The sequence below is a fragment of the Ichthyophthirius multifiliis genome (assembly GCF_000220395.1).
Source record: "Ichthyophthirius multifiliis unplaced genomic scaffold scaff_1120509251133, whole genome shotgun sequence".
NCBI classification, from domain to species: Eukaryota; Ciliophora; class Oligohymenophorea; order Hymenostomatida; genus Ichthyophthirius; species Ichthyophthirius multifiliis.
The window spans coordinates 27,742-52,325 of record NW_004086173.1 but is presented as its reverse complement, the minus strand read 5'-3'; the positions used below and the strand labels follow the sequence as shown (position 1 = coordinate 52,325).

The window sequence follows — 24,584 nt, the reverse complement described above, 5'->3', positions numbered from 1 at the left end:
AGGAAGATAAAATTACATATCTGGCTAATATAGTGAGTTTTTAGAATCAATAAATGTATTTTCTACATTCTAATCGAACAGATTTTACATTGAAAATCCAAAAAGTTCTTTTTCAACAAATTGCTCATATTGTAATTCTTTACAAACCTCATCTTAATGCTTAGAATACACTAAAAATCATTATATTGACAAAGCTTTAGTCTTAAAAACTTGCCCAGATTCCTGTGTTTATTGTTACGATGGAACAGCTTCTTTAGGAGTGAGAACTAACTAACCTTTATTATGTTTAGTTTCTACTCAAAATTATTACCTTGATGAAGCAGGAAAAGCCACCGAAATAAATTTAGGTGTTAATATATGTGCAGAAATCCAAAAAACCGAAGCTTAGACATGTTCAGAATGTCCTTAATAATAATTTGGTTATTTTAATGAATGCAGATAATGTAACGCTAAATGCCTTTTCCACTGTTAAGGGCCTTATGAAAATTAATGCTATAAATGTCAAGATTACAAATAATTATTTAATCTTTAAAATAAATAATGTGTATCAATATGTCCTATCGGGACAATCAAAAACGGAGATACATGCGAAATATGTATAGGAGATAAATGTGGAATTAAATGCTAATAAAAAGAATGTATTTAGTGTTTGAAAGACCCTTCTTTGTGCGATTAGTGTCTAAAAGGATACTTTTTAGCGAATGGAGTTTGCATGACAGCTTGTCCTTAGTAATATTATTAAATTAATAGGTAGTGTTTAAAGTGTGGGTAGTTTGACAATTTAATTTATTAATCGTGTAGCCAGTGTTAGTAATAAATGTTGTGCTTGAGTTGTTAAAATATATCCTCATATTGTACTTAGTGTATAGAAACTATGTTGAATTATAAAGGACTTTGTGTGGAAAAATGTCCATTTAACACTTATAGAAAAAATGATAACTGTGAAGATTGCTTAGAAGATGATAAACTTTATTATGAAGAATGCAGAACATGTAATTAATTTTAGTGTTAACTATGTACAAATGACAAAAATATATGCACTTAATGTTATTCTAAATATGTCTTGTATAAAGGTGTTTGCTATGATAAATGTCCTGATTATGCTTTTAAAGTTTAGACATCATGTTTTGATAAAGGTATATATATATATATATATATATATATATATATATATATATATATATATATATATAATATATATATTATATAGATAATTACATATTAGATAATAATAATAACAATAGTTCTAATACAAATACAAATACAACTTCAACTACAACTACAAATTCAAATAATATTACAAATAAAAATACAAAATTAGCAAATTAAGAATTAAGTGATGATGATTTTTCTTAATCTAATTTAATAGTTATTATTACTATTTTTTTAATTTTAGCTGTTATCGGTATTTTTGGGTATATTTTTTTTAGAAGAAGAAGAGTTAATTAATAAAAAAGAAAAATTTAAACTATTTTAAGGGCAGCTTAATAAACTTAAATTTAACCAAATAATTTCGATATTGATTTTGAAAAATGTGATAATAATGATTAAAACAATAAAGTTGTTATACCAAATTAGTAAGATTCGGATATTATGTTAAAAAATTCTAATGCTATTCCTTAAGAAACTAATGATAAGATCAGAAGAAAAACTTTTATGTTATAAAATAATTGAAAAAAAACTTATTAAATATATTTATATATATTTAATATTTTTTATAATGAAAATTATATATTTTAATATTTTTGTTTATTTATTTAATACACAATATGAATTAATTATAAATAAGTAAATCTAAAGAACTTGATTATTCTTCATCTTCATCATCTTCTTTATAGGCTTTTCAAAATTATTATGAAGTGCATAATATTGCGCATGTTTAAAATATGTACTAAGAGAGTTAATTTAAAGTCCTTTCAAAAAATTTAGAAACAGATAATGAAGAAGAATATGAAAATATAGAAAATGAAAAATAAATAATAATTTAAAAATTATAATTAGATATTGATTAATTACAAAAAAAAACCGATAATATTTAAAAAAACATTGATTTGGAATTTTATAATGATGATTATTTGCATGCAATATCTAATTTTAAATACCAAGAAAACATAGAAAATAATATCAAGAAAAAAATAAGAAAAGTTCAATAATTAAGAAAAGATTGCTTAAATTTGAAAAACTTAAATGAGGAAATTGACCCTGAATTGTTTTTATATTTAAAAGAGTTAGACAAAGAAAAAGTTAGCGAATTTTTTTCTATTATAGATTTAATTATTAATAATAATAGTATTGTTTCTTTTGATTGGTCTAAATTTTGTGAATTACATTTCAAAAATAAAGACAGTATAGATATATTTTTAATTAAAATGAAGTATTTTCATTTCTAAGAGCTAACAGATTTCTATGATGAATTATTTAGGAAATAAATTGAAGAAAATAAAGATTTACATGAATATATTTATAATTAAAAAAATCCTCCATATGAAATATTATTACTTTAAACATTTGTAGGTATATTATAATTTTTTTTTATTTATTTAAAATATAAAAATAGCAGCAATAATATATAAATACTTTATTAAAATTTAAATAATAAAATTAATTTATATTTTTCTTTTAATTTAAAACTAATTTTTATTATATATTATTATTAAAAAATAAAAAAGAATGGATGAAAATAATGAGGTATGGATATCAGTTAAATTTATAACTTATTGAATAAATTAAAATAGTAAATGAATATAAAAAAATAATTGAAATATCTGATGTTAATTTGTAAATTAGTTAAGAAAGAAATAAAAATAACTTAAAAAATATTCAAAATTTAATGGAAAAAATATAATACTTAAAATAATAAATATAAAAAATATAGTAAATTTGATTTCTATTATTTTTTTTAAAAAAATGAATTAATATGTACTAATTCAAAAAGAATATATTATATATATACAAAATAATAAACTCAACATTAAGTAAAAATATTAATTAATATATAAGAGCATATTTTAAAAATAAATAAAAAATATTTTTATTTAAAAAAAATAATAATATTAAATCTTTTTTTTTATTTTTAACTAAATTTAATGAATTTTTTTTATAATAGCTTTTATATTTTAAATTAATTTTATTAGCAGAAATTATATATTAAATTAAAAAATTCTGATTGTTTAATATTTTAACTCCTTTTTTTTAATAATTTATAAAATAAATATATATTATTTTTTTTATAAAAAAAGATTATCTATAACATTATCACTTAATTTCTTAACAAAGAAAATTTTTTTTAATTTCCTAAAAAATTAATTTAATATATAGAAAAGAAAAAAAAAATATTGAAATAAATATATATTATATCACCAAAAATTATAAAGCAAATAATAAATAAACAAGCAAAATAAAATAAAAAAAATTTAAACCAAAACAAAAAACAAATAAATAATGATAATATAACAAAACTTAAAATGCTAACAACTTTTCAGAAGTTTTTTTTCTCTATTTTAATATGCAAAATCCAGTAAAATTCAAGAAGAAAATAATTTGTAGAAATTAAAAAAGCTAAATGAATTAAGACCTTAATTATTCTAGAACTTAGAGAAATATAATATAAAAAATAAATATGATATTTTTATAACATATTCTAAAAGTGATCTTTTTGACAGAAATCTATTTGATAATATCGAATTAGATTTTATAAAAAACAAAAATAGTTTTACTATTACACAATTGATATCTATTTATGAAGGCGCTTGTAAAATCTAGAAAGGCACCGATAAGTTTTTTTATATTTTCGAATAGTAATTTATTAAAAATTTGCATAATTTTATGAGTAATTAATTATTAAAATTGTCTTTTGTTTTGTTAAAATATGATAAGTGTTCTAAAAAAATTGTTGAGTAAATATACATTCATTTTATTAATAGGCTTGATAGTTTTTCATAATTAAATTAATTATAAATGATCGCGTTTTTTATAAGTTCTCTTGCATTGAAAAAAGAAGTATATGACCAGATTTTAGATAGATTATTTGAAAATTTTTAAAAAAGAATTAGCGAATTTTCAAAAAAAGAAATAGTACTTTTTGGATAAATTTACTTTTCAACTTTTTTAAGAGAATATTAAAATTTAATAAATGAAAGAGACTTAGCGATTATAGAAGGCTTGAATTTTAATTTTAAAAATGATGAAATAATAAGAGAATAGCAATGTATTTATTTAAAGTATTAAAACGCGTTTTTAAAAATATAGGATTAGTTTAGGTAGGTTGTTTTAAATCATATAAAGGAATTTAATATTAAAGATTTTAAAATAATTTTTAATATATATAAATTCAACAATATTTTATTAGACTTTTAAATTTAAAACTAATGGAATGAGTTTATTGATAAAAATTATTTGGAATTAAACATTAATGATATATTCGTATTGAATTAATATATTTATAAAAAATATATTTTGAAGTACATTTAAAATAATATCTAAAAGTTTAGTTTTAATGATATTTAAAATTTCTATAAAATAATTAAAATAGACAATACACTAGGTAAATTTAATTATTTATTTATTTAATTATATATTTATATCAAATAGAATATGAATAATTTCTAAACTTAATTGACAAAAGGCTTTTTAATATTTTAAATTAATTTACTTTGAAATAATGCATATGTATTTTATGTGTCAGAGAGGTTTAGTATTTAAAATTAAAAGATCAACCTTTTTCTAAATAAAGGAAATTATTTTTATAGACTGTTTTAGAATAAACTACTTAAAAATTATTAGAAAAAGAAAAAACTGATGTAAAGGTTTACATTCAAATTTTAAAAGTTCTTTTAAAATCTTAAATTATTATTGATGATAAATATTTAGAACATTTTTTTTAATGTATAATAAAAAACATTTATTTTGATGAATTTGATGATTTCATGAAAATTGTTAAACTTTTTAATCTAATTAGTAAATACTATTCTGGATTAAATAATTTTATTTAAAACACTATAAATTAAATTGAAGAAAAAGCAAATATTGGCTGATGTATTAATATATCTAATTATAATATAATTAAAAAAAAAATATTTAAATAATTAAAAATACTTTGTAAACTTTATTTTTTAACTTTATTTTTATTTTATTTTAAATAAAATGCTTTTAATTAAATTTAGTTTTAATATGATTTTTTTTTATTTTTATTTTTTAAATTATATATATATATATTCAATTATAATATCCAAAAGTAAAACTGTTAAATAGCTCTTTGCCCATAGCTTATAATAAAGAAGCCATATTTTACATAACCTTATGTTAAGCTTCTGGCATTAAATCAGTAATAGCCAAATAATTATCATTTATAAAAAAATTTAAATTTTCATATAAATATAATTCAACACCAAAATTCTAAAAATTAATATCATCTAAAATTTAAACACTTTAATCTGCCACTCTAGCTTCCTTTGGAGGCATTTAAATCATTTTTAAATTCAATTCTAGAGTTAAATCAACCCACTAACCTGTTTCTGGACATAAAATTTCTTATTTTTAAAACTCAGCTTTATAATTCATTTTTGGAGTATTAGGAATATAAGTAACTAAATTATAGTATTTAAATTAAGGAAAATACTCCCTTAATTTACTCGCATAGTCTATTTCTATTAATATACTTGATATACCCATATTATATTTTTTCTTAAGTTCTGGTTTATAATAAAAATACTAACTAAGAAACATTTCTGGAACAATATCAACTTCCGAAACAGCAATTAACTCTTTATTTAAATAATATTTCATTAAAAAATTTCCTATAGGAAGTTTCCATTAATTATCAATTGAGCTAATCAAATATTATGTTTCCATTATTTTAGCTAAATTTTATTTTTAATATGTTTCTTTTGTTAATTATTCCCGATTATGTATTTATGTATAATATTCACAGTGTAATTGATAGGCTTCATCATCATATATTGGTTCGCATATAATAATGTGTAAATTTCCAATTTTTATTTCGGTAGAGTTTAATATATCATAATTATATTTTTTTTTTTTTATATTTTTAATTTTTTTTTTTTATTCATCTTCTTTTTTTTCTTTAGGTTTATTTTCATATAATTTATTATTTTTTTAAAAATGTATAAAGTAGTTGTTTATTTAAAATGTAAATGATGTTTTTGGAAGTTCCTAATTTAATAATTATATAATTTTTTCTGAAAGTATTTATTTGTTTTCGAACATATTTTTATTATTGTAAAAAAAAACATTAATTAAATCAGAATAATAATCAGAAAAATTATTATTTTTTGATTTTTAAACAAACTTGAAATTCGAGGGAATTTATATGTTTTCGAATATCTAATTTTAAATTAAAGATTCTAAAATTTAGCGAATTTAAATTATTTCTTCATTTTCCAAGTTATGTTTTTGTAGACAATTTTATAAATTTTTTTGGTCTTTTTAATTATGCATTAATTTAAAAAACTTATTTTTTATTTTCTATTATTAATGGTTTATTTTAAATTGTTCTACAGGAATTCTTACCGTAAACATTTTACAACAAGACAAAAAATTGTTTTGTTTATAAAGATATTATCCACTTCTAACAAAACCATGGCATACAAGTTTATAGTAAGAATCAGGAAGAATTAATTATACATTGAAACCACAATGAAATTTAGAATCAAATTATTAGCAATATTTGCATAATTCTTTATTAGATATTTCCGAATGACAGGATCTTAAATCGATTATGTATTAATATTAATTTTATAACATTAAATTAAATTTTTTTAAAATTTTATTTTATATATTAATTTTTATAAAAAAAATATTTTTTTTTTTTTTCTAAAATACATATAAATAATTATAATTTTTATTCATCTAGAATTATTATGATTATTATGTTTATCATGATTTTTGATAAAATAATCATGTTAAAACTATTCTTAATTTACATATTATTATTATTATAATTATGATATCTATTATTATTATTATTATTATTATTATTATTATTATTATTATTATTATTATTACTAATATTATTAATTTTATTGTTTATTATTTTTTTATTTGCTTAATTTAATTATTGTTGTCTATTTTATTATTACTATTATTATTATTATAACATCATTATTTATTATTAATAAGCCTATTATTATTACTAAATCTATAAATTTTAATTTCTTGGAATAATATTTGATACATTATGAGACCCCTATCCACCTAAAATATTTGTAAATGTATTATTAAAATTAATATTATTTGCTGAGTTAATTAATTAACATGTTTAATTGTTTGTATTTGTAGTATTTGACAGATGGCATGTAATATTTTAATTTGTAACATTATTTTGCATGCTTTCTAGATTATCCATTAGCCTAGTCAATTCTGTCATTAATCCTTCAATTTTATTAAGCATATCTTCCCCTTCTCCCTATTCATTACCTTGATTAATAGTTTACTATTACATCTATTATTTTCCTAAAAAACTTTCAGGATGAATATATTCTTCATTTAATGTATTTGGTTATATAGCAGACCAACTATTTGCTATTTATTATTATTATTGTTGTTAATTTTCGTTTATTGCAAATGTGTTTCCTGTATTTTACATATTTTACTATGATATTTAGGCCATTGATGTTTAAAGATTCTTTAATTCAATCATTAAATTAAGTTTTTCATATTCAGATTAAAAAATCCTTTTTTCTAATTCTAAACAGCATGAACATTCTCGATTTACGATTGATTCAAGTTCTAACTCCTCATATAAATATTGCATTACCTGTTAGATTTTTTCCATTTCGTCTTTATCATCAGTTTATATTTCATTATTATTAATATTTAAATTATTTTGTTTTTATTTTTTATTTTTTTAATTATTTAATTTAGTTTTTTTAGTTTTTATTGATTTTTTTGAATGTTTTTTCTTTTAAATATTCTCTGTTTATTTTTCTTAATGATTTTCTAATATTTATTAATCATTATTTTGTACTTTTTATTCTTCTTCTTCATCACCTTCATCTTCTTCATTTTATTCTTCTTAAACTTCTTAAAATTTATTATTCTATTTAAATAAAAGTATAAATAATATAATATATATATATTTATATATATATTTATATTTTTATATTTGTTTTTATTTATTTTACTAGATTTTATATTCTTTATTTTCTATATTCTTATAGATACTTTTCTTAAGATTCTAGTATAAATTATTAGAAAATTTATTATTATTCTTCTTCTGATAGATTATGGAATTATTCATCATTTTGAATTTATTCATTGAAATATTCTTATTACTACATGAAAAATTCTTCGCTAAAAATATATTCATTTTATTTTAAATCCTCATCTTCATATTCTTAATCTTAATTTTATTATTCATTACTACTATTAATATTATTTATAACTTTTTTTTACTTTTTTTTTTTCTTTCCTTCCTAAATTTACTATTATTATTATTATTATTATTATTATTATTATTATTATTATTATTATTATTACTATTACTATTACTATTACTATTACTACTTTTAATCTTCCTAATTTTCTATAAATTCTTCATTTTTTTCATCCTAATGACTACTTAATTACATATTATGTTAATAATGTGCATTAGCTATCATTTACTTATGTTGTTTAATTTACATTACCTCTCTTTTTTCTTTAAAAAGTTTAATATTTCTAATAAGTTTATCAAAAATCCTCTTCGAAATTACTTTCAAGCTTTCGCCGAATTTTTCTAATTCATCTGTATTTGGAGTAATTCCTGGATTATTTCTTATATCTAAACTGATCAAATTTTCATTATTGTCAAGCATTTTGTCGATTTCTAAGAGCCCTTCAGCATCAATTTAATTGTATCTTAAATTCAAGCTTCTTGTCCATCCATCGAATTGTAAAAAATAGCACAAATCCTTTACACTTTTGTAATTCAAAGCGTTTCCCATTAAATTAAGTTCACAAATTCCTTCCAAATTAACGTCATTTTCAGGTACTTCACCTCTCAATCCACATAACCATATCCTATCGTCCCTATTTTTAGAGTGTGATGATAGTAGTTTTCCTATTAGACCACCAGCTTGTCCATTAAGTAGATTAAATGATAAATCTAACAATATCAAAGACTTATTTTGTGATATATTTTCTATAAGACCTTTTTCGAGAACATCAGAAGTAATAAAACAATGGATTAAATATAACTCTTTTATTGTTTAAGATTGGGCAAATCCTGAAGTAAAAGCATATAAAGTTTCTGAATTTATTTTAATTTGTTAGACTTTTATTTGTGTCGTTTTTTCACTTTTTCCTATGTTTTGTCCAAAACAGGTCATTATTTATAAAAAGAGATTTGGGAATTCTTAAGAGAATAATTTTTTAGAAGATTTAGTAGTTTTATGGCTTGTTAATTATTAATTTTGTTAATTTAATTACTGCTATTAAGTTATTAAGGTTTTTTTTTTTTGACTTTCATTATTTATGTTTTAGTTTATTTTATTATTTTCAGAATCTTCTTCTTCAGAAAAAAAGGAAGAATTTTTTATTTTTTTTGTAGATATTTATTCATGTTTTTTACAAAATTGTTCTTCGTTAAAATCTATATTACCTGTAATAGTAATGGCTTAAAATTGACATTCTCTTAAAATAATTTTTAATGGATCAATATCGTTTTGGGTTAGATTATCATAATTTATATTAATTTCTCCATCTTTAAGGGAATGAGATATTGCATTATTTATTGATACATTCTTTTTTTAGCAAACTAATTTGTAAAATTATAAATTAGATTGACCTTTTTTCTTTTTTAATTGTTTAGTTATTTATAAAGATTTTTATTTTGAATAAGTTAATTGCTTTTAGGATGTCTGGTTTTAATTGTTTGATGTTTATAAAGGCTTTTTAATCATATTTTATGTTTTTTTTTATTTTTATATATATATTTTCTTTTCTATTTTTCTTATTTATAATATTTGAAAAAAAATCCTTCCTTAAATTTAAATGTAAAATTTTAAGTTATATATTTTTTTGTTTTATGTTTTTTGTTTTTTTAGTTTATATAAGTGAATTTAAATATAAATGATAAAAAAAATTTTGCATAAAATATATATAAAAAAAAATTAAAACTTATATAAAAAAATTCATACAAAATTTTTAATTTTAAGTTAAAATAAAATAAATATATAATAAATTTATTTATATAATTAATACATAAAAATTTCAAAATTAAATAAATAATTTATTATAATTTATAATAATATTTTACATTTAAAATGAATATAAAAATAATAATTTTACATAAATAAAATAAATTAGATATATTTATATGTTTTATTATTCAATATGCACCAATTTCTTCTTCTTATTCTTCTCTTAAGGAAGGAGCTAAATTTAACCAAAATTTATCTTCATTAATTTTAGGATAACTTAATACTTCTAAATTCATTTTTACATGTCTATTTTTTTTTTATCCAATCAATGTTGCTGATTGAAATATATAAAAATAAATATATATATATATATATATATATATATATATATATAATATTTACATATATTACATATATAATATTTTATTTTTTTTATTTTTTTTATATATATAATTATTAATATATATATTATATAAATTAATAAATATTATATATATATGTGTATATATTATTACAGCATATAGCGTCTGAAGGAATAGATCTTATAAATTATAAGTGTTTAGCCCCTAAATTTGCACATTCAAATACTTAAGAACTTAAAGGAGTATTAATTAATGCTCCATTCATTAAAGGTGATGAAGTAATTATATTAATTTAAAGTTATTTTGCAACTTTTAATAGATATTCTTCTTACTTTTCACCTTTTTCATTTTATATTATTTAATATTTTTCAGCAAAACATTCTGGCATCATTAAATTTACCTTTATTTATAAATAAAATAAATATTTTTATATTTATTAAATTACAGGTAATTAAATAAACTTAAACCCATGATTTTTTCCTCCTACATTTTCTGCCAAATTTACGATATCTTCCAAATTTAAATAAAATTTTTCCATATAAGAAGAACATCTAAATGAAATCCAAGTTGCCAGTCCATAAGAATTAATTTTTTTTTACATTATTTTTTCTTCCAAACATTCAAAAGCCTTTTATAATAATAAAAAGTACTTTTCTCTACCCAAAACAGGTAATATTTATTCAGATGAATTTTATAAATAAAACAAATCTAAAGTATCTATTCCTAAATTATTCAAGGACATTTCAATAGATTAAGAAAGGAAATTTTTAGAAAGAGAATATTGATTATTTATAATTTCTGCTTAAGATAAATTTAATTTTTTAATCATATCTTATCTGTTAATTTTTTAGTCATAATCTTCGGGAATAAATCCTCCTTTTGAAGATAAAAAATATTAGTCTCTTTCTATTTGTTTTTAAGATTTTAAATAACTTAAAGCAGCTCCGATTGTTCTTTCGGATTTTTAATATCGATAATTTATAGAGGTATCTATAACATTCACTCCTCCAGTACAAATACTATCTATTAAAGCATTAAACATCTATTAATATTTTTATAAAATTAAATAGATTAAATATATTAAAAATATATATTAAAATATATAAATTTATAAATATTTAAATAAATATTTATATATGTATAAATATTTATTTATATATATTTATACATATATATATATATTCATATATATAATATTTTTTTTTTTTAATTATATTTAGCAACTTATAAATCATTTTCTTTTGTTGGAGATCCTTAATATGTTCCAAATCCAATACTTGATAAATTTATATCAATTTTATAAGGTTATTTGAAATTAGACTCATCAACTTTTTTTTATTATTATTTTTCATTTTTTTTTTATATTACTAGTTTGTATTTTATTAGACTTGTATGTTATTGTTCCATATTTTGTTGCCGATCCTTTTAATATTTTTTCTTGTTTTATTTAATATAATTATTCAAATTCATTTTTTCTTTGAAATATATTATGTTCGTTTTCTAATTCATATGTATGACTTTTTATCGAAAATTTTTTCTTGAGTATATTTGTTAATTAATTATTTAATTTATGTATTATTCTATATTTCATTATTTTATATTTTTATTTATTAATAAAAAAAATCTTTTATTATATGCATAATTTATTATTAAATATTAAAATAAAAATAATTAAATTTGATTATATTTATTAAATAAATGTATTTAATTTTTTTATTTTAATAAATAATTAAAATTATAATCAAATATTAATATTTAATTATATATTTTTTTAATATATATAAATATATATAAAAAATATTTAATAATATTTATATTATTTTAATAAAAAATATATATTTTTTTATATTTATTAATAATTTATTTTTTATATATATTTTATATTATAATAAATAAAAATTTAAATATTTATAAAAAATAATTATTATATTATTTAAATACAAAATATCTTTTTATTTTTAAATAATTAATAACCAAATAAAAAATGATGCAATTTTTTTTGTGTATAAAATTAACTTTTTATAAAATATTATAAAATATAAATATAATAATCACAATTTAATTTTTTTCTAAATAAATATTTTTAAATAACAATAATATTATAATATATCACTATATTCATTTTTTATTATATTAAATAATACTTGCTATTTAATTTTTTATATTTAAAATATATTTTTTCTAAATTAATTTAATTAAAGCAAAAATAAAATTATAAATTTTAATTTTTATTTATTTTTCTTAAAATCAATATATATAATTACTTATTAGCATCATCTTTTTGTATTTTTTATTTAATTTCTTTATTAAAAATAATTAGATAAAAAGATGATAATTCATTTTTTTATCGTCTTTTTTGACATCATTTTTTTTAAAAAATAAAATCTTGCTAAAAGTAATATATAATATTTTTTAAAAATTAAAAATAAAAAAATATCTATGTATTCTTTAATTAAAAATACTCCACGTCGATATTTTAGTAGTAAAATATTTTCAAGTGCCATCGAAGCAACAAAAGATATAAAAGACGGTTCAAAACTTCTTGTAGGCGGTTTTGGTTTATGTGGAATTCCTGAAAACTTAATTTAAGCCGTCTGCACAAACGGGCCAAAAAATCTAACTGTAGTTTCAAACAATTGTGGAGTTACCGATTGGGGACTCGGCCTTCTTTTATAATCTCGTTAAATAAAACGTATGATATCATCATATGTGGGTGAAAATGCCGAATTCGAACGCTAATATCTATAAGGTGAACTAGAGGTGGAGTTAACTCCATAAGGTACTCTTGCTGAAAAATGCAAAGCTGGTGGCTAAGGTATTCCTGCTTTTTATACCCCCACAGGAGCCTATACATTGATTGAATAGGGCGGTTTTCCGATAAAATATAAATAAGGAGGTGTTAAGAATGGAATCGAGATAATTTCTTAGAAAAAAGAAAAAAGATCTTTTAATAATAGAGAATATATTCTTGAAGAAAGTATTTTTGGAGATTTTGCATTAATAAAAGCCCAAAAAGCAGATAAAAACGGGAATTTAGTTTTTAATAGGACCGCTCGAAATTTTAACCAAGATATGGCTACAGCAGCTAAAGTAGTAATTGCAGAAGTTGAAGAAATAGTCGAAAATGGAGAAATAGATCCTGATAGTGTCCATGTACCAGGAATTTATGTAAAGAGAATTTTCAAAGGAAATTCTTTCGAAAAAAGAATTGAAAAAAGAACTCTTTAGATAAATAATGATAATAAAGAAAATTAATTGAAATAAAAGGGCTTCAAAGTGAGAGAAAAAATCATCAAAAGAGCCGCTTAGGAAGTTCGAAATGGCATGTATATCAATTTAGGAATTGGTATTCCTACTCTTTTGCCTAATTATGTGCATCCTGATGTTGAAATTCACATCCATTCGGAAAACGGAGTGATAGGAGTGGGTTCTTATCCTGTTTCTGGGTAAGAGAATGCTGATTTGATAAACGCAGGCAAAGAAACGATAACGCTTTTGAAAGGAAGTAGTATTTTCTCGAGTAGCTAGAGTTTTGGGATAGTCAGAGGAGGCCACTTAGATCTTACAATATTAGGAGGAATGTAAGTTAGTAAAAATGGAGACATTGCTAATTGGATTATTCCTGGAAAGATAGTAAAAGGAATGGGAGGAGCAATGGATTTAGTAAGTTCGGGTAGTAAAGTTATCGTAGTAATGGAACATATGGCAAAAAACGAACTTAAATTATTAAATGAATGTACTTTACCAATCACTGGGAAAGGTGTAGTGAATAAAATTATTACTGATATGGCAGTTTTTGAAAAAGTTAATGGATAAATGGTACTTATGGAAGTTGCACTGGAATATACTTTAGATGATGTTAAAAAAGCTACTGGATTTTAATTTGAGGTTTAGAATCCTTTAGGAAGTTTTTGAGTTATGATTTTTTTATATTTAAATATTTTTATTTTAGATATAAAATAATATTTTTTTATTTTTAAATTATTTATATATATTTATTTCTATTAAAATTGGATATATCATAATTTTTCAAAAGATTATTAACATTTAGGACACAATAGATTTTCTTTTTTATTCTATTAAATATAATTTTAAATACAATAATAACAAAATTAATGTTTGCAAGGTTATAAAATCTTTTACATGGTAATATTTTCTTCTTCACAAATTCCACATAAATTATTTAAATGTTAAATGTTTCCCAAAAAAGTTGTATTAAAGAAAATATTTTTCAAGAAATTCAAATCTTAGACATAAGGAATCACAAAAACTAAAAATTCGGCCATAACACTCCAAATTATAGTCCTATTTAGCAGTTCGAAATCTAAATATCTCTGTCTTTTTTCGTTTATATAATTAAACGTGACTTAGCTTAACCTTTCGGGTATACTTCTATATTTTCCCGTTATGATAAAGCATATAAAATTGATAAAATTGAAAAGTTTGTATGTTTTTTCAATTGTTTCTATAAGTTTTTTAAATTTATTAGAATCTTCTTTAAATAAAAGAATATTTTTTAATTTAGAAAATAAATACTTAATTAATACATCAAATAAGAAATATAAAATTTTTTATTTTGGTTTTAATTTTTAATTATTTTTCCCTTCAAATTTTATATTTTGAAGTTAATTTCCTGGAAGATTATTGTCTTTACTTATTGTTTCTCGGAAATATAAAAAATCGACAACGAAAGTTAGTTCGGGAATATATTTGTTTATTGTTGAGCTGTTAAAATGGGAAAATGATTTAATTATAACTTCTTTTAAAATATTTTTGCATTATAAATCTATTTCGGCAGATTCTAATTAATTTATTCGATCTATTCGGTATTTTTTCATCATTTTTGTTCTATATTTTTGTTTTTAAATATATATATTACAAGATATTTATTTTTGTATTTTTTGAAAAGATAAATAATAAATTGTAAAGTATAATATACATAATGATTTTTTTTTATTTTTTTAATAAATAATATACAGTATAAATAAATGACAAAAATTAAAAATATTAATTTTTACAAAAAAAATAAAAAAAATTGGCATTTAATGTTTTTTATTTGAAATACATAAATTTTATTATATACTTGAATATTTAATAAATGTTTATTGAAAACAGAAAAAAAAAATTTAAAAATAAAAAATAATTAATAATTAATTTTTTCCAAACAATACATTTTTAAAAATTTAAAAAAAATTAACATTAATAAATTATTTTTTAATAACAACAAAAAATGGGAAATTATTGTACTAAACCAATAGACGTTTAATAATAATAAGAACTGGTAATAGAATAAACATGTAGAATGAGTTTTCCTTAAGAAGTTCGAAAACCAATATTTTTAACATAGCCTTATTTACGGTCTGGAATATCAATAAAACATCAAAGCAAGGATATATAATTTAGTTATCCTCAAATTACTTATAATGCATTAATATAAGTGAATACTTTATGCTTAAGAATAAATTAGATATTCAAGCCTAATTTATTAGATGAGAAAATATCTATATTTTATCAATTTTGTTTAAAAGATGATTAATGTTTAGATTCTATATATGCTTAAATAGACTCTTAATAATTAAATATAAACCAAATAAATAAAAATTCATAATCAAAGAATTTAAAAATATTGCATTATAATCCTTAATTAATGCCTAAATTATCGAAAAAATATCAATGGATTTACTTAGGAGAACATTAAGTTTAAAAGTTTATTAAAATACAGCTAAAAATTAGCTAAAAATTAAAAATTATTTAAAATAAAATCCTTTAAATAACATTTCCAAATCCAAATTCACTTCTTTTTTAAAAAAATATTATTTCTTAAAATTAAAATGAATAATTTTTCGAATTTAATATAAAAAGTGTTCCTGAAGTAAATTTTATTAAATCAAAAGATTCCTAAATTTTTTAAAAAGACGGATATTATCAAATAAAGCCTTTAGTTAAAAACAAAGACTTTGATATATATATTAGTTATCAAAATATAAATGACATAATCTTACTTTAAGATAAAAATTAAGCAAAATAAGGATTTTTTCTCCCCAAAATAAATAATTTAGATCCATTATAAGTATACTCAATGCATTTAAAAGATTATTTTTTCTATAATGATATTAATAACATTTATAATGAATTTTTATTTGTAATTGCTGTATAAGAAAGCGATTGCAAAGTAAAAAATGCCTTGAAATTGGCTATTAAAAGCCTACCATCGAAATGCATTTTTAATATTTTAAGTTTGGATGGATAAGTATAAGATTTATTCGAAAATTCATAAATTTGTTCATAGAAAAATGTTGATTTCGTTCTTGAAAAAATCGAGAATTTCTCATATTTTTTTACTTAATAACAGGAAGATATTAATTATTAAAATTTACTTCTTTTGTAAAAATATATTGATTAGAAAAGTCCTTTTTTTATTAAACTATTTTCCTTATAATTGAATGTGAAAATTTGTTAAAATTATATAATTACTTGAATGTTTTGAATATTTAAAAAAATACCTTCCTAAATATTTTTGCTATCAATACTTAAATAAATAATAATATTTAATACCTTTATAGTAGTAATTTTACTATTTTATAAGTAAAAGAACTAGATTTAGAATTAATAAAGGCTATTTCGGAATCTTTTACGCCTTGCTTTTTCGATTTTTAGTTAAACTAAGGAGAATTTTAAGTATTTTTTAAAAACTAATTTGTAGAATTTAATGTAGATAATGAAGAAATCGAAATTTAATATAGACTTAATGATGATAAAGAGAAATAGTTTTTTAAAAAAAATGTGAGTTAATTTTAAACTAATAATGTAGAAAATATAATTAAATTGGAAGATAAAGTAAATTAAAATACGATTTTTTCTGTTAATTTTTTAAATGAAATATAATAAGTTTAATATTTACCTATTATTTAATTTTATGAAAATAAAAATTAGTTTTTTTAAAATATTGATAAATTCATTAAATGTAAATAAAATAAAATCTCTGAAATTATATTAATTCCGGATAGCATATAGTTTTAATTTTTTTAAAAAAGTACTTACAGTTATTTAGACTTAATTTATTTATAATAATAAGAAGGGTTTTGGATTTTAGATAATATTTTCTGTGAAATTATTTAGTTTGATAAAAATTATTTGATAAGCTTGATGGTTAACGAAATTAAATAGTTAAAAATTAGCGAAGATGTAAAATATAATATATGGGCAACTTTAATTGCTTATATATTTATTAACAAATATAGTAAAAATAAAGAAAATAACAAATTAATAATGTTAAAAAGTTTAACATTTTTAAATAATTAAGGCATAAACTTAAATGATGTATATTAAAAGGTTAAACAATTAATTTGAAATATTTAAATATTTATGTATGTGTTTTGTTTTGTTTAAAATATTTATATAAAATATAATGAAATTTTTAAAAAGAAATAAGAATTTAGAAAATTTTATAAATAATATTTTTTTTATATTAAAATCAAAATAAAATGGTATTAATAAAATCGAAATAAAATGGTATATAAAACTTTAAGATCGAATACAAATACATTTGTTCGAAACTTGTAAAAATAACAGAAAATTATCAAAAACCAAAAAAAAAAAAAAAATATTCGAGAGGTTTTTTTTTTGTAAAAAAAAATATAAGCAATGTACTAAATATTTAATAAGAAAAACAACGAAATAAAATATAAATATTATTTTTGAATATAATTATTATTTTTAAAGTTTAAATAAAATTAGCCTTTTATTAAATAAACAATTAAAAAACATTACATAATTATCAGAATTTGCAGTAAAAGTGAATATTTTTAAACTTATTAAAATTAAAAATTAAAACATTTTTAAGACATATTATAATAATTTAAAGTTTATAATAAAACATATCCACTAATAGAAAATTTAATAATATATTTCAGATAAATAGATATTGAATACATAATTTTGTAAGAAAATAAGAATCTATTTCTTTAGATATATATATTAAATGTAAACAATTGGTTAAATTAATTTAACAGCTATATATTTTATATGATAAATATTGACATATCAATTTTTATAAATAATAGATTTCAGTAAAATTATGAAAAAATATTAAATTAATAATTATTTTTAATAACACTAATAATAATATTTAAAGATAATAAAATTTAGTATAAAATAAACATTATTAAAAGATTATTATTTAATTTTTATTTATATTAAACTAATAACATTAGTTTTATTAATTTCTTTAAAAATAAATCTATTTTGTTTTGTTTTATATTAATATATGTATATTTATTTAATTTTTTATTTAAATTAAATTAATTTTATTTATTTAATTCTATTTATAATTTTAAAATATATTTTTTTATTTATATGATATATTTTCATAATTTTTCAGCAACAAGCTTCTTTTTTTTTTAGTTTTTCGTCTTAGTTTTTATTATTTTCTGTTAGAACAATTTTTTTTTATTACTATGGTGCTTACTATTAATTTTTATTTTCGTTATTAATATTAATATTATTATTTCCTTCTTTAGTTGCATTTTAATTTGTATTTTATATAATTTAATAATTTAAAACTATTTTTTTAAAAAAAATAAAAAACTAAAAAAAATATATTTACCGTTTGACTATCCAGGATTTAATATACTTTGTTCAATAGGTTATAAAGAAGTTGCCATAGATTTAAACATGTTTAATACGTTTTCGCCTGTTTTTGCTGAAATTTCATAATAATTAACTCTAATGCTTTAAGCCTTTTATTCAGCTTCCTATTATGTTACTTCTCTTGCTTTATTAAAAATTATAAATAAATTATTAAAATATATATTTAGTTAACATAATTTCATATCTAATTTGTTTGCAACTAATATAAAAGGAGCATCTATTCCTCTATTATCTTTATAATCTTAAATCCATTTATCTAGATTATCAAAGGATGTCTTTTCTCAAATATTTTAAATTTAGTTATATATATTTAATGAAATATTAATTTATTTATAAAATATATATTTCTTTTTATATTATATTTACAAGTAATATCAAAAACTATAACTGCACATGTTGCATCTCTCAAATAACTAGGTATTAAACTTCTAAATCTTTCTTATCCAGCTGTATCCCATAATTATAATCGAATACTTTTTTCATCTATTGTTATTGTTTTGGCTAAAAAATCAACTCCTATTGTAGGCTATTATAATTATATTACTTTTTTATTTTTAATTTTATAATATAAATTTATTTATTACATGCGATTTTTCGTCAAAAACATCGTACATAAAACGTTCAATTATGCATGTTTTACCTACATGTTGGTCCCCTAAAAATATTATTTTATGCTTTATTCTTGAGTTATTTTAAGAATTAGAGTCCATACTTACACCACTTTCGTTTGTATCCATATTTATTTTAATTAGTTATATTTTTATTTTATAAAATATTTAATAAAAGTAATTTTATTTTACAATATTTTTCCAAAATAAAAACACAAATAAATTTAATTATTATTTTTAAATATTTTTTTTTTAATAATAAAAAACTTAATTTAATTGTTAAAATAAATAAAATTCAATAAATAGAAATTTAAGAAAGATCAATATTTAAAATTTAGCACAAATCTACAACACTTTATAGTTAAGAAGGATTACTTTAATAATTTTTTAAATGAATCTAATAATTGACCAAGTCTAAATTCCAAAAATATCTATATTTTTAAGATTATTCAACTAAAAAGTTGTAATATCTCTAATTTAAGAAAATAAAACAAAGACTTTCAATTTTTAAATCTTTACAAATATATCTAAGAGAGTATTTCTTAACAATAACGAAATATTCTTTTTCCTAATTAGCTTAAAGTGATTTTAAATTAAACATTATTTGGGATAATTTAGTCCTTTTTTAATATTTATCAAGCCAACCTTTGGATCCTTTAAACTTTTTTTTGTTAATAGAAAAATCGAGTGCTTTTTCCATGATAATTTTTCTCTAGCATTTAATTTTATGCCTTAAAACATAATCAATACAAAACTCAAACAACATAATTTCCATATAAATATCCATTATTTTTCTTCCCCCTCCTTCTTTTCTTTCTATTCCGAATTATTACCATCTTTGTATATTTTTTAATGGAATATTATATTTTAGCGAAATATTTTTAGCACTTTCTCCTTATTAAACCTTTTTTTAAATAATAATAATATTAGATATATAATTACTTCTTTTAATAAACTTTCTTTTAATTATTGACTATATTTTTAATAAGGGCCTCTTTACTTAGTTTAGAAATTATTATATTTATTTATTTAACTAATATTTTTATCTACTTCTTATTTTTTTTCAATATCCGAAATTAATTCTTCATCTTCTTCTAAATGTTTTTCCTAGAATTTATGTATTTTTTAGCTTGATTTTTCGAGTATTTTAAGAAATTTGGAAATTGATCTTTAGTTATTTTAGTTAATTTATTAAAGAAAGCTTTCTGAAAAAGTTTCATCCAGTTATTATAAGTAAAATTTACAAGGCGTAATATTATTTTAGTTAATTAAATAATAATTGCTTTTTAATTCACTAAATTCGTTTTATTCTTCTTACTTTACGTTTTCAATTTTTATTATGGGCGATGTAAAAATTCTTCTTTTCTTTAAAATATTACTAGAAGCAGTTCTTTGGTCGTTATAGTTTCTTAAAGGAGATATTAATTAATTATAAAAATTATAGTTTTGATTTATATTTTCAATGTATCTAATAATTTCAGACTCTTTTACTTTTTTTTTTTTTTTTTCAAATATATTTAAATATATTATATTTAAACTTTGTTTAGCTATTTATTTAAGGAATTAATTAGTCTCTTGCTTAGTACTTCCTATTATACAATATGTCTCTAGTAAATTAAACACTTATACTGTTTATGTTGCATTTATCATTAGTTATTGTTTAAGATTATCTAAATAATTTTCTTAAGTTTACTCCATTTTTATTTTTTTTAATAAAGTATTATTTTTTATAATTTGTTGATTTATATATTTTTTTGAATTTTTCGCGTTTATATTTAAAAAAAAATAAAAAATATAGATTTTTTAATTTAGCTTTACTAAAAAAATTAAATAAATAAAAATTCTACATTTCAAAATGTTTGATAATTAAATTAATTTAGGTTTTTATAGTAAATAAAATTAAGAAATAAGAATATAATACAAACATTCAATAATTAAATTACAATTAAGATTAATTATCTTATTTATTAGAAATGTTATTTAATTTAAAATATAATTGATTCCATTAAGAATCTAAATCATTAGATTTAAATTAATCACTTTTGATTTCTAAGTCTTATTTTAATGCGATTTCAATATTTTCTTAATTGTCTATTCTTTAAAATTGTTTTCTCTTTTTTATTTAATTAAATTATGTTCATCATAGGCTTAATTTCTAATATCATTTAATTCTTCGTTATTAAAAGTTCCTTTTTTAAAAAATTCTGAACTTAATTTTAATGTATTTTAATTTCCGGTAAGACTCATTAATTCTTACATTTCTAATAAATACTATATTATATATATATCATTTAAAAAAATAAAAAAAAGAAAAAATTTTTACCACAATTCTATCTTCATATTATTTTAATTAAGATTAAAAACTTTTAAGCTCTTCTTATTAATTAAATATTTATAAATGTGATTATTTTAAAGATTATTATAATTCATCTATTGCTTTTTCATATTAATCTTTCAATTGTCTTTATATATATATATATTTATATTAAATTAATATATAAAAATATATTATATAATATACCTAAATTATTGCATATATAACTATTTTTCTTTATTAGATTCTTCAAGCATTTATTCATGTTCTTAACTTTAGTTTTTGTTAAATTTATTTTAAATTTCTGTTTGAACAAGTTTTTAATTAAGGTCTTTTAATTATTAATTTAATAAATTGTTTTTATTAATTTAATTTTGCAATTAACTTTCAATTTGAATAATTTTTTTGACATTTTCTTCATATATATTTTATATTTCCTATTTATAATAATTTTAGAATCCTTATTCTAATTCTTAATTTTTTTATTTAAGTTTATTATTTTCAAATAGAATTCTTTCATGTATAGTTTCTTATTCTTTTTATTTCTCTTCAAAATATTACACTTTCGCTATTAAAGGATTCAGTTGTTTTTCTAAAAGTTCCCTTTTTTTTTATTCCATATTATAATCATTTTCGCTTTTTGTGAATTTTAATTAGAGATGTTACATTTCTTATTAGAACTAATTTTTCATATTTTCATATTTTTAATTTTATAAAATAATTTCATTTTCTTTTTATCCGTTATCTTATTATAAATCACAAATTATCTTATATTTTTCTTAACTATCGTTTTAATATAATTCTAATTATTTTCTTAAATTTTAATTTTCTCTATCTTTTATTTCTAAAGATTATTCTAATTACTTTTTTTTTTTTAAAAAATATAAATAAAAGATAATAAAACAAATCTTACTTATATTAATTATGATTTACTTTATATAATTCCATCTTTTTCATTCACAACGTTATCATGTATTGAAATTTTATATTCGTTCTTTTCTTAAATTATTCTTAATTCATCTCTTTGCTATTTATATTAGTCTATTTTTTCTTACATTTTTTCTTATAAAATATCAAATTTTCTTTACTAATATTCGTTTTTCTTTAATGCTTAATAATTTTCATCTTAAATTTTTTAATAATCTAATTGTAATTATTAAAATTAAACCATATAATTTGTTGCAACACTAAATATTTAATTTTAATTTAAATAATATAGTACATTTTTTGTTACGCTAAATTATGATTATTTATTTATTATAAATTAGTTAAATATGGTTCGAATTTATCATATTCAATTACATTAAATTCCCTATTTTCTTTATTTTTCCTATCATTTTGGATTTTTTAACGTAGCTGTTTTTCAATTTTATCATATTCTTAAGATGCTTTTATTTCTCCCTGAGAAGCACAAGATAAATTATCCATTTTTTTAAAAAAATTTAATAATATAAAAATATATATTTAAAATTAAATATTTTTTTTAATAAAAATTCAAAGTTTTTTTAAAATAATAACAAAAATTTCAGAGTTTTTATTATTTTTAATATAATTAATTTTAATCTAATAAAAAAACATAATTTAAACACATAATAAACCTATATCTTCCAAAAATTATATATTTATCCTAAAAATAATTAAATATATGTCCATCTCAAGCTCAACTTTTTTTACCCGATATTATTTTTATTAATCTTTTAAATGTTAATTAAATTGAGAAGCATTAATTTTTGTAAAAAAGCTATTATTTTTACATGGATACAGCTAAAAATAAATAAATAGATAATAATATAAGCTATTCAAACATTTTTAATATCTTCTGAATTAGGATAATATTTCAAAATTAAATTTATTATTCATTTGTTAATTAAATTATTTTTAAATATTTCAGTTTTTTAAAACTTGCATTTTCTTTTTTATTTTTGCTAATTTTTTGGTAGACTTGAAGGCACATTAATTAGAAAACTTCACTATTTTCTAAATTAGCTAAAAAGTTTATTTTTGTAAATGAATTAATTATATATCTATTAATTTATTAATTTTTTATTTTTTTAACTTGGGAGATTTTCTATAACAAGAAAAACGAAAAATGTTTATTTTTTAAAAAAAACTTAGACGACTGTTTTTTCTTTATTAAGTAAAAGACTATTACTTTACATAGTTTTAGTAATATTCTCCAAATAAATATAATTTCTTATTATATATATATAATATATATTTAGTTATTGATTTGAAGAATTTTTAGGATTTATAAGTAGAATTTTTTGGGCTTGATTACCATCTGTATACCATTTAATTGAGCATTTTTTAAAAATATATTTTTTAATCGTTAAAAATTAAAAAAAAAATATTTTAAACTTATAAAAATAAAATATAATTTTTTTTAAATATATTAAACATTATTTTTATTCTTAATAAAAGTTATTCGAAATATATATATATATATATATATATTTATTAGCAAAAAACATATTTTATTAATATATAATATTTTCAATATCAAAAAAAAAAT

General features: G+C 18.0%; 5 protein-coding genes across 5 annotated transcripts, besides 23 other annotated features; 1 reads left to right on the top strand and 4 right to left on the bottom strand. All coding sequences in view use genetic code 6, as the record gives it.

Moving 5' to 3' along the window:
- Positions 1 to 1,137: 1,137 nt before the first annotated feature.
- Positions 1,138 to 1,209: a microsatellite.
- A 39-nt stretch (positions 1,210 to 1,248) lies between these two features.
- Positions 1,249 to 1,316: a microsatellite.
- Positions 1,317 to 4,547: 3,231 nt separating this feature from the next.
- Positions 4,548 to 4,581: a microsatellite.
- A 519-nt stretch (positions 4,582 to 5,100) lies between these two features.
- Positions 5,101 to 5,125: a microsatellite.
- An 89-nt stretch (positions 5,126 to 5,214) lies between these two features.
- Positions 5,215 to 5,559, bottom strand: IMG5_146620 (hypothetical protein; the record flags this gene model as incomplete). Its single annotated transcript, XM_004031077.1, has 1 exon — positions 5,215 to 5,559. One exon carries the CDS (start codon positions 5,557 to 5,559, stop codon positions 5,215 to 5,217), a length of 345 nt encoding a protein of 114 aa, XP_004031125.1.
- A 463-nt stretch (positions 5,560 to 6,022) lies between these two features.
- Positions 6,023 to 6,058: a microsatellite.
- An 884-nt stretch (positions 6,059 to 6,942) lies between these two features.
- Positions 6,943 to 7,112: a microsatellite.
- Positions 6,943 to 7,132: a microsatellite.
- A 367-nt stretch (positions 7,133 to 7,499) lies between these two features.
- Positions 7,500 to 9,326, bottom strand: IMG5_146610 (hypothetical protein; the record flags this gene model as incomplete). The annotated part of the gene is made up of 3 exons (XM_004031076.1): positions 7,500 to 7,532; positions 7,985 to 8,056; positions 8,646 to 9,326. 3 exons carry the CDS (start codon positions 9,324 to 9,326, stop codon positions 7,500 to 7,502), a joined length of 786 nt encoding a protein of 261 aa, XP_004031124.1.
- Positions 7,831 to 7,907: a microsatellite.
- Positions 8,086 to 8,114: a microsatellite.
- Positions 8,443 to 8,519: a microsatellite.
- Positions 9,327 to 10,300: 974 nt separating the features above from the next.
- On the bottom strand, positions 10,301 to 11,908 carry IMG5_146600 (hypothetical protein; the record flags this gene model as incomplete). The annotated part of the gene is made up of 3 exons (XM_004031075.1): positions 10,301 to 10,473; positions 10,655 to 11,543; positions 11,726 to 11,908. 3 exons carry the CDS (start codon positions 11,906 to 11,908, stop codon positions 10,328 to 10,330), a joined length of 1,218 nt encoding a protein of 405 aa, XP_004031123.1. The 3' UTR covers positions 10,301 to 10,327.
- Positions 10,483 to 10,561: a microsatellite.
- Positions 10,581 to 10,637: a microsatellite.
- Positions 10,582 to 10,633: a microsatellite.
- Positions 11,577 to 11,606: a microsatellite.
- Positions 11,588 to 11,666: a microsatellite.
- Positions 11,588 to 11,698: a microsatellite.
- Positions 11,601 to 11,693: a microsatellite.
- Positions 11,641 to 11,693: a microsatellite.
- Positions 11,655 to 11,699: a microsatellite.
- Positions 11,909 to 12,940: 1,032 nt separating the features above from the next.
- IMG5_146590 (hypothetical protein) lies at positions 12,941 to 14,416 on the top strand (the record flags this gene model as incomplete). The annotated part of the gene is made up of 1 exon (XM_004031074.1): positions 12,941 to 14,416. The coding sequence occupies one exon, from the start codon at positions 12,941 to 12,943 to the stop codon at positions 14,414 to 14,416; it is 1,476 nt and encodes a 491-aa protein (XP_004031122.1).
- Positions 14,417 to 18,182: 3,766 nt separating this feature from the next.
- Positions 18,183 to 18,219: a microsatellite.
- A 658-nt stretch (positions 18,220 to 18,877) lies between these two features.
- Positions 18,878 to 19,887, bottom strand: IMG5_146580 (Ras family protein, putative; the record flags this gene model as incomplete). Its single annotated transcript, XM_004031073.1, has 5 exons — positions 18,878 to 18,930; positions 19,107 to 19,274; positions 19,323 to 19,430; positions 19,517 to 19,676; positions 19,735 to 19,887. 5 exons carry the CDS (start codon positions 19,885 to 19,887, stop codon positions 18,878 to 18,880), a joined length of 642 nt encoding a protein of 213 aa, XP_004031121.1.
- Positions 19,452 to 19,497: a microsatellite.
- Positions 19,888 to 23,538: 3,651 nt separating the features above from the next.
- Positions 23,539 to 23,581: a microsatellite.
- Positions 23,582 to 24,381: 800 nt separating this feature from the next.
- Positions 24,382 to 24,455: a microsatellite.
- Positions 24,456 to 24,584: the final 129 nt, after the last annotated feature.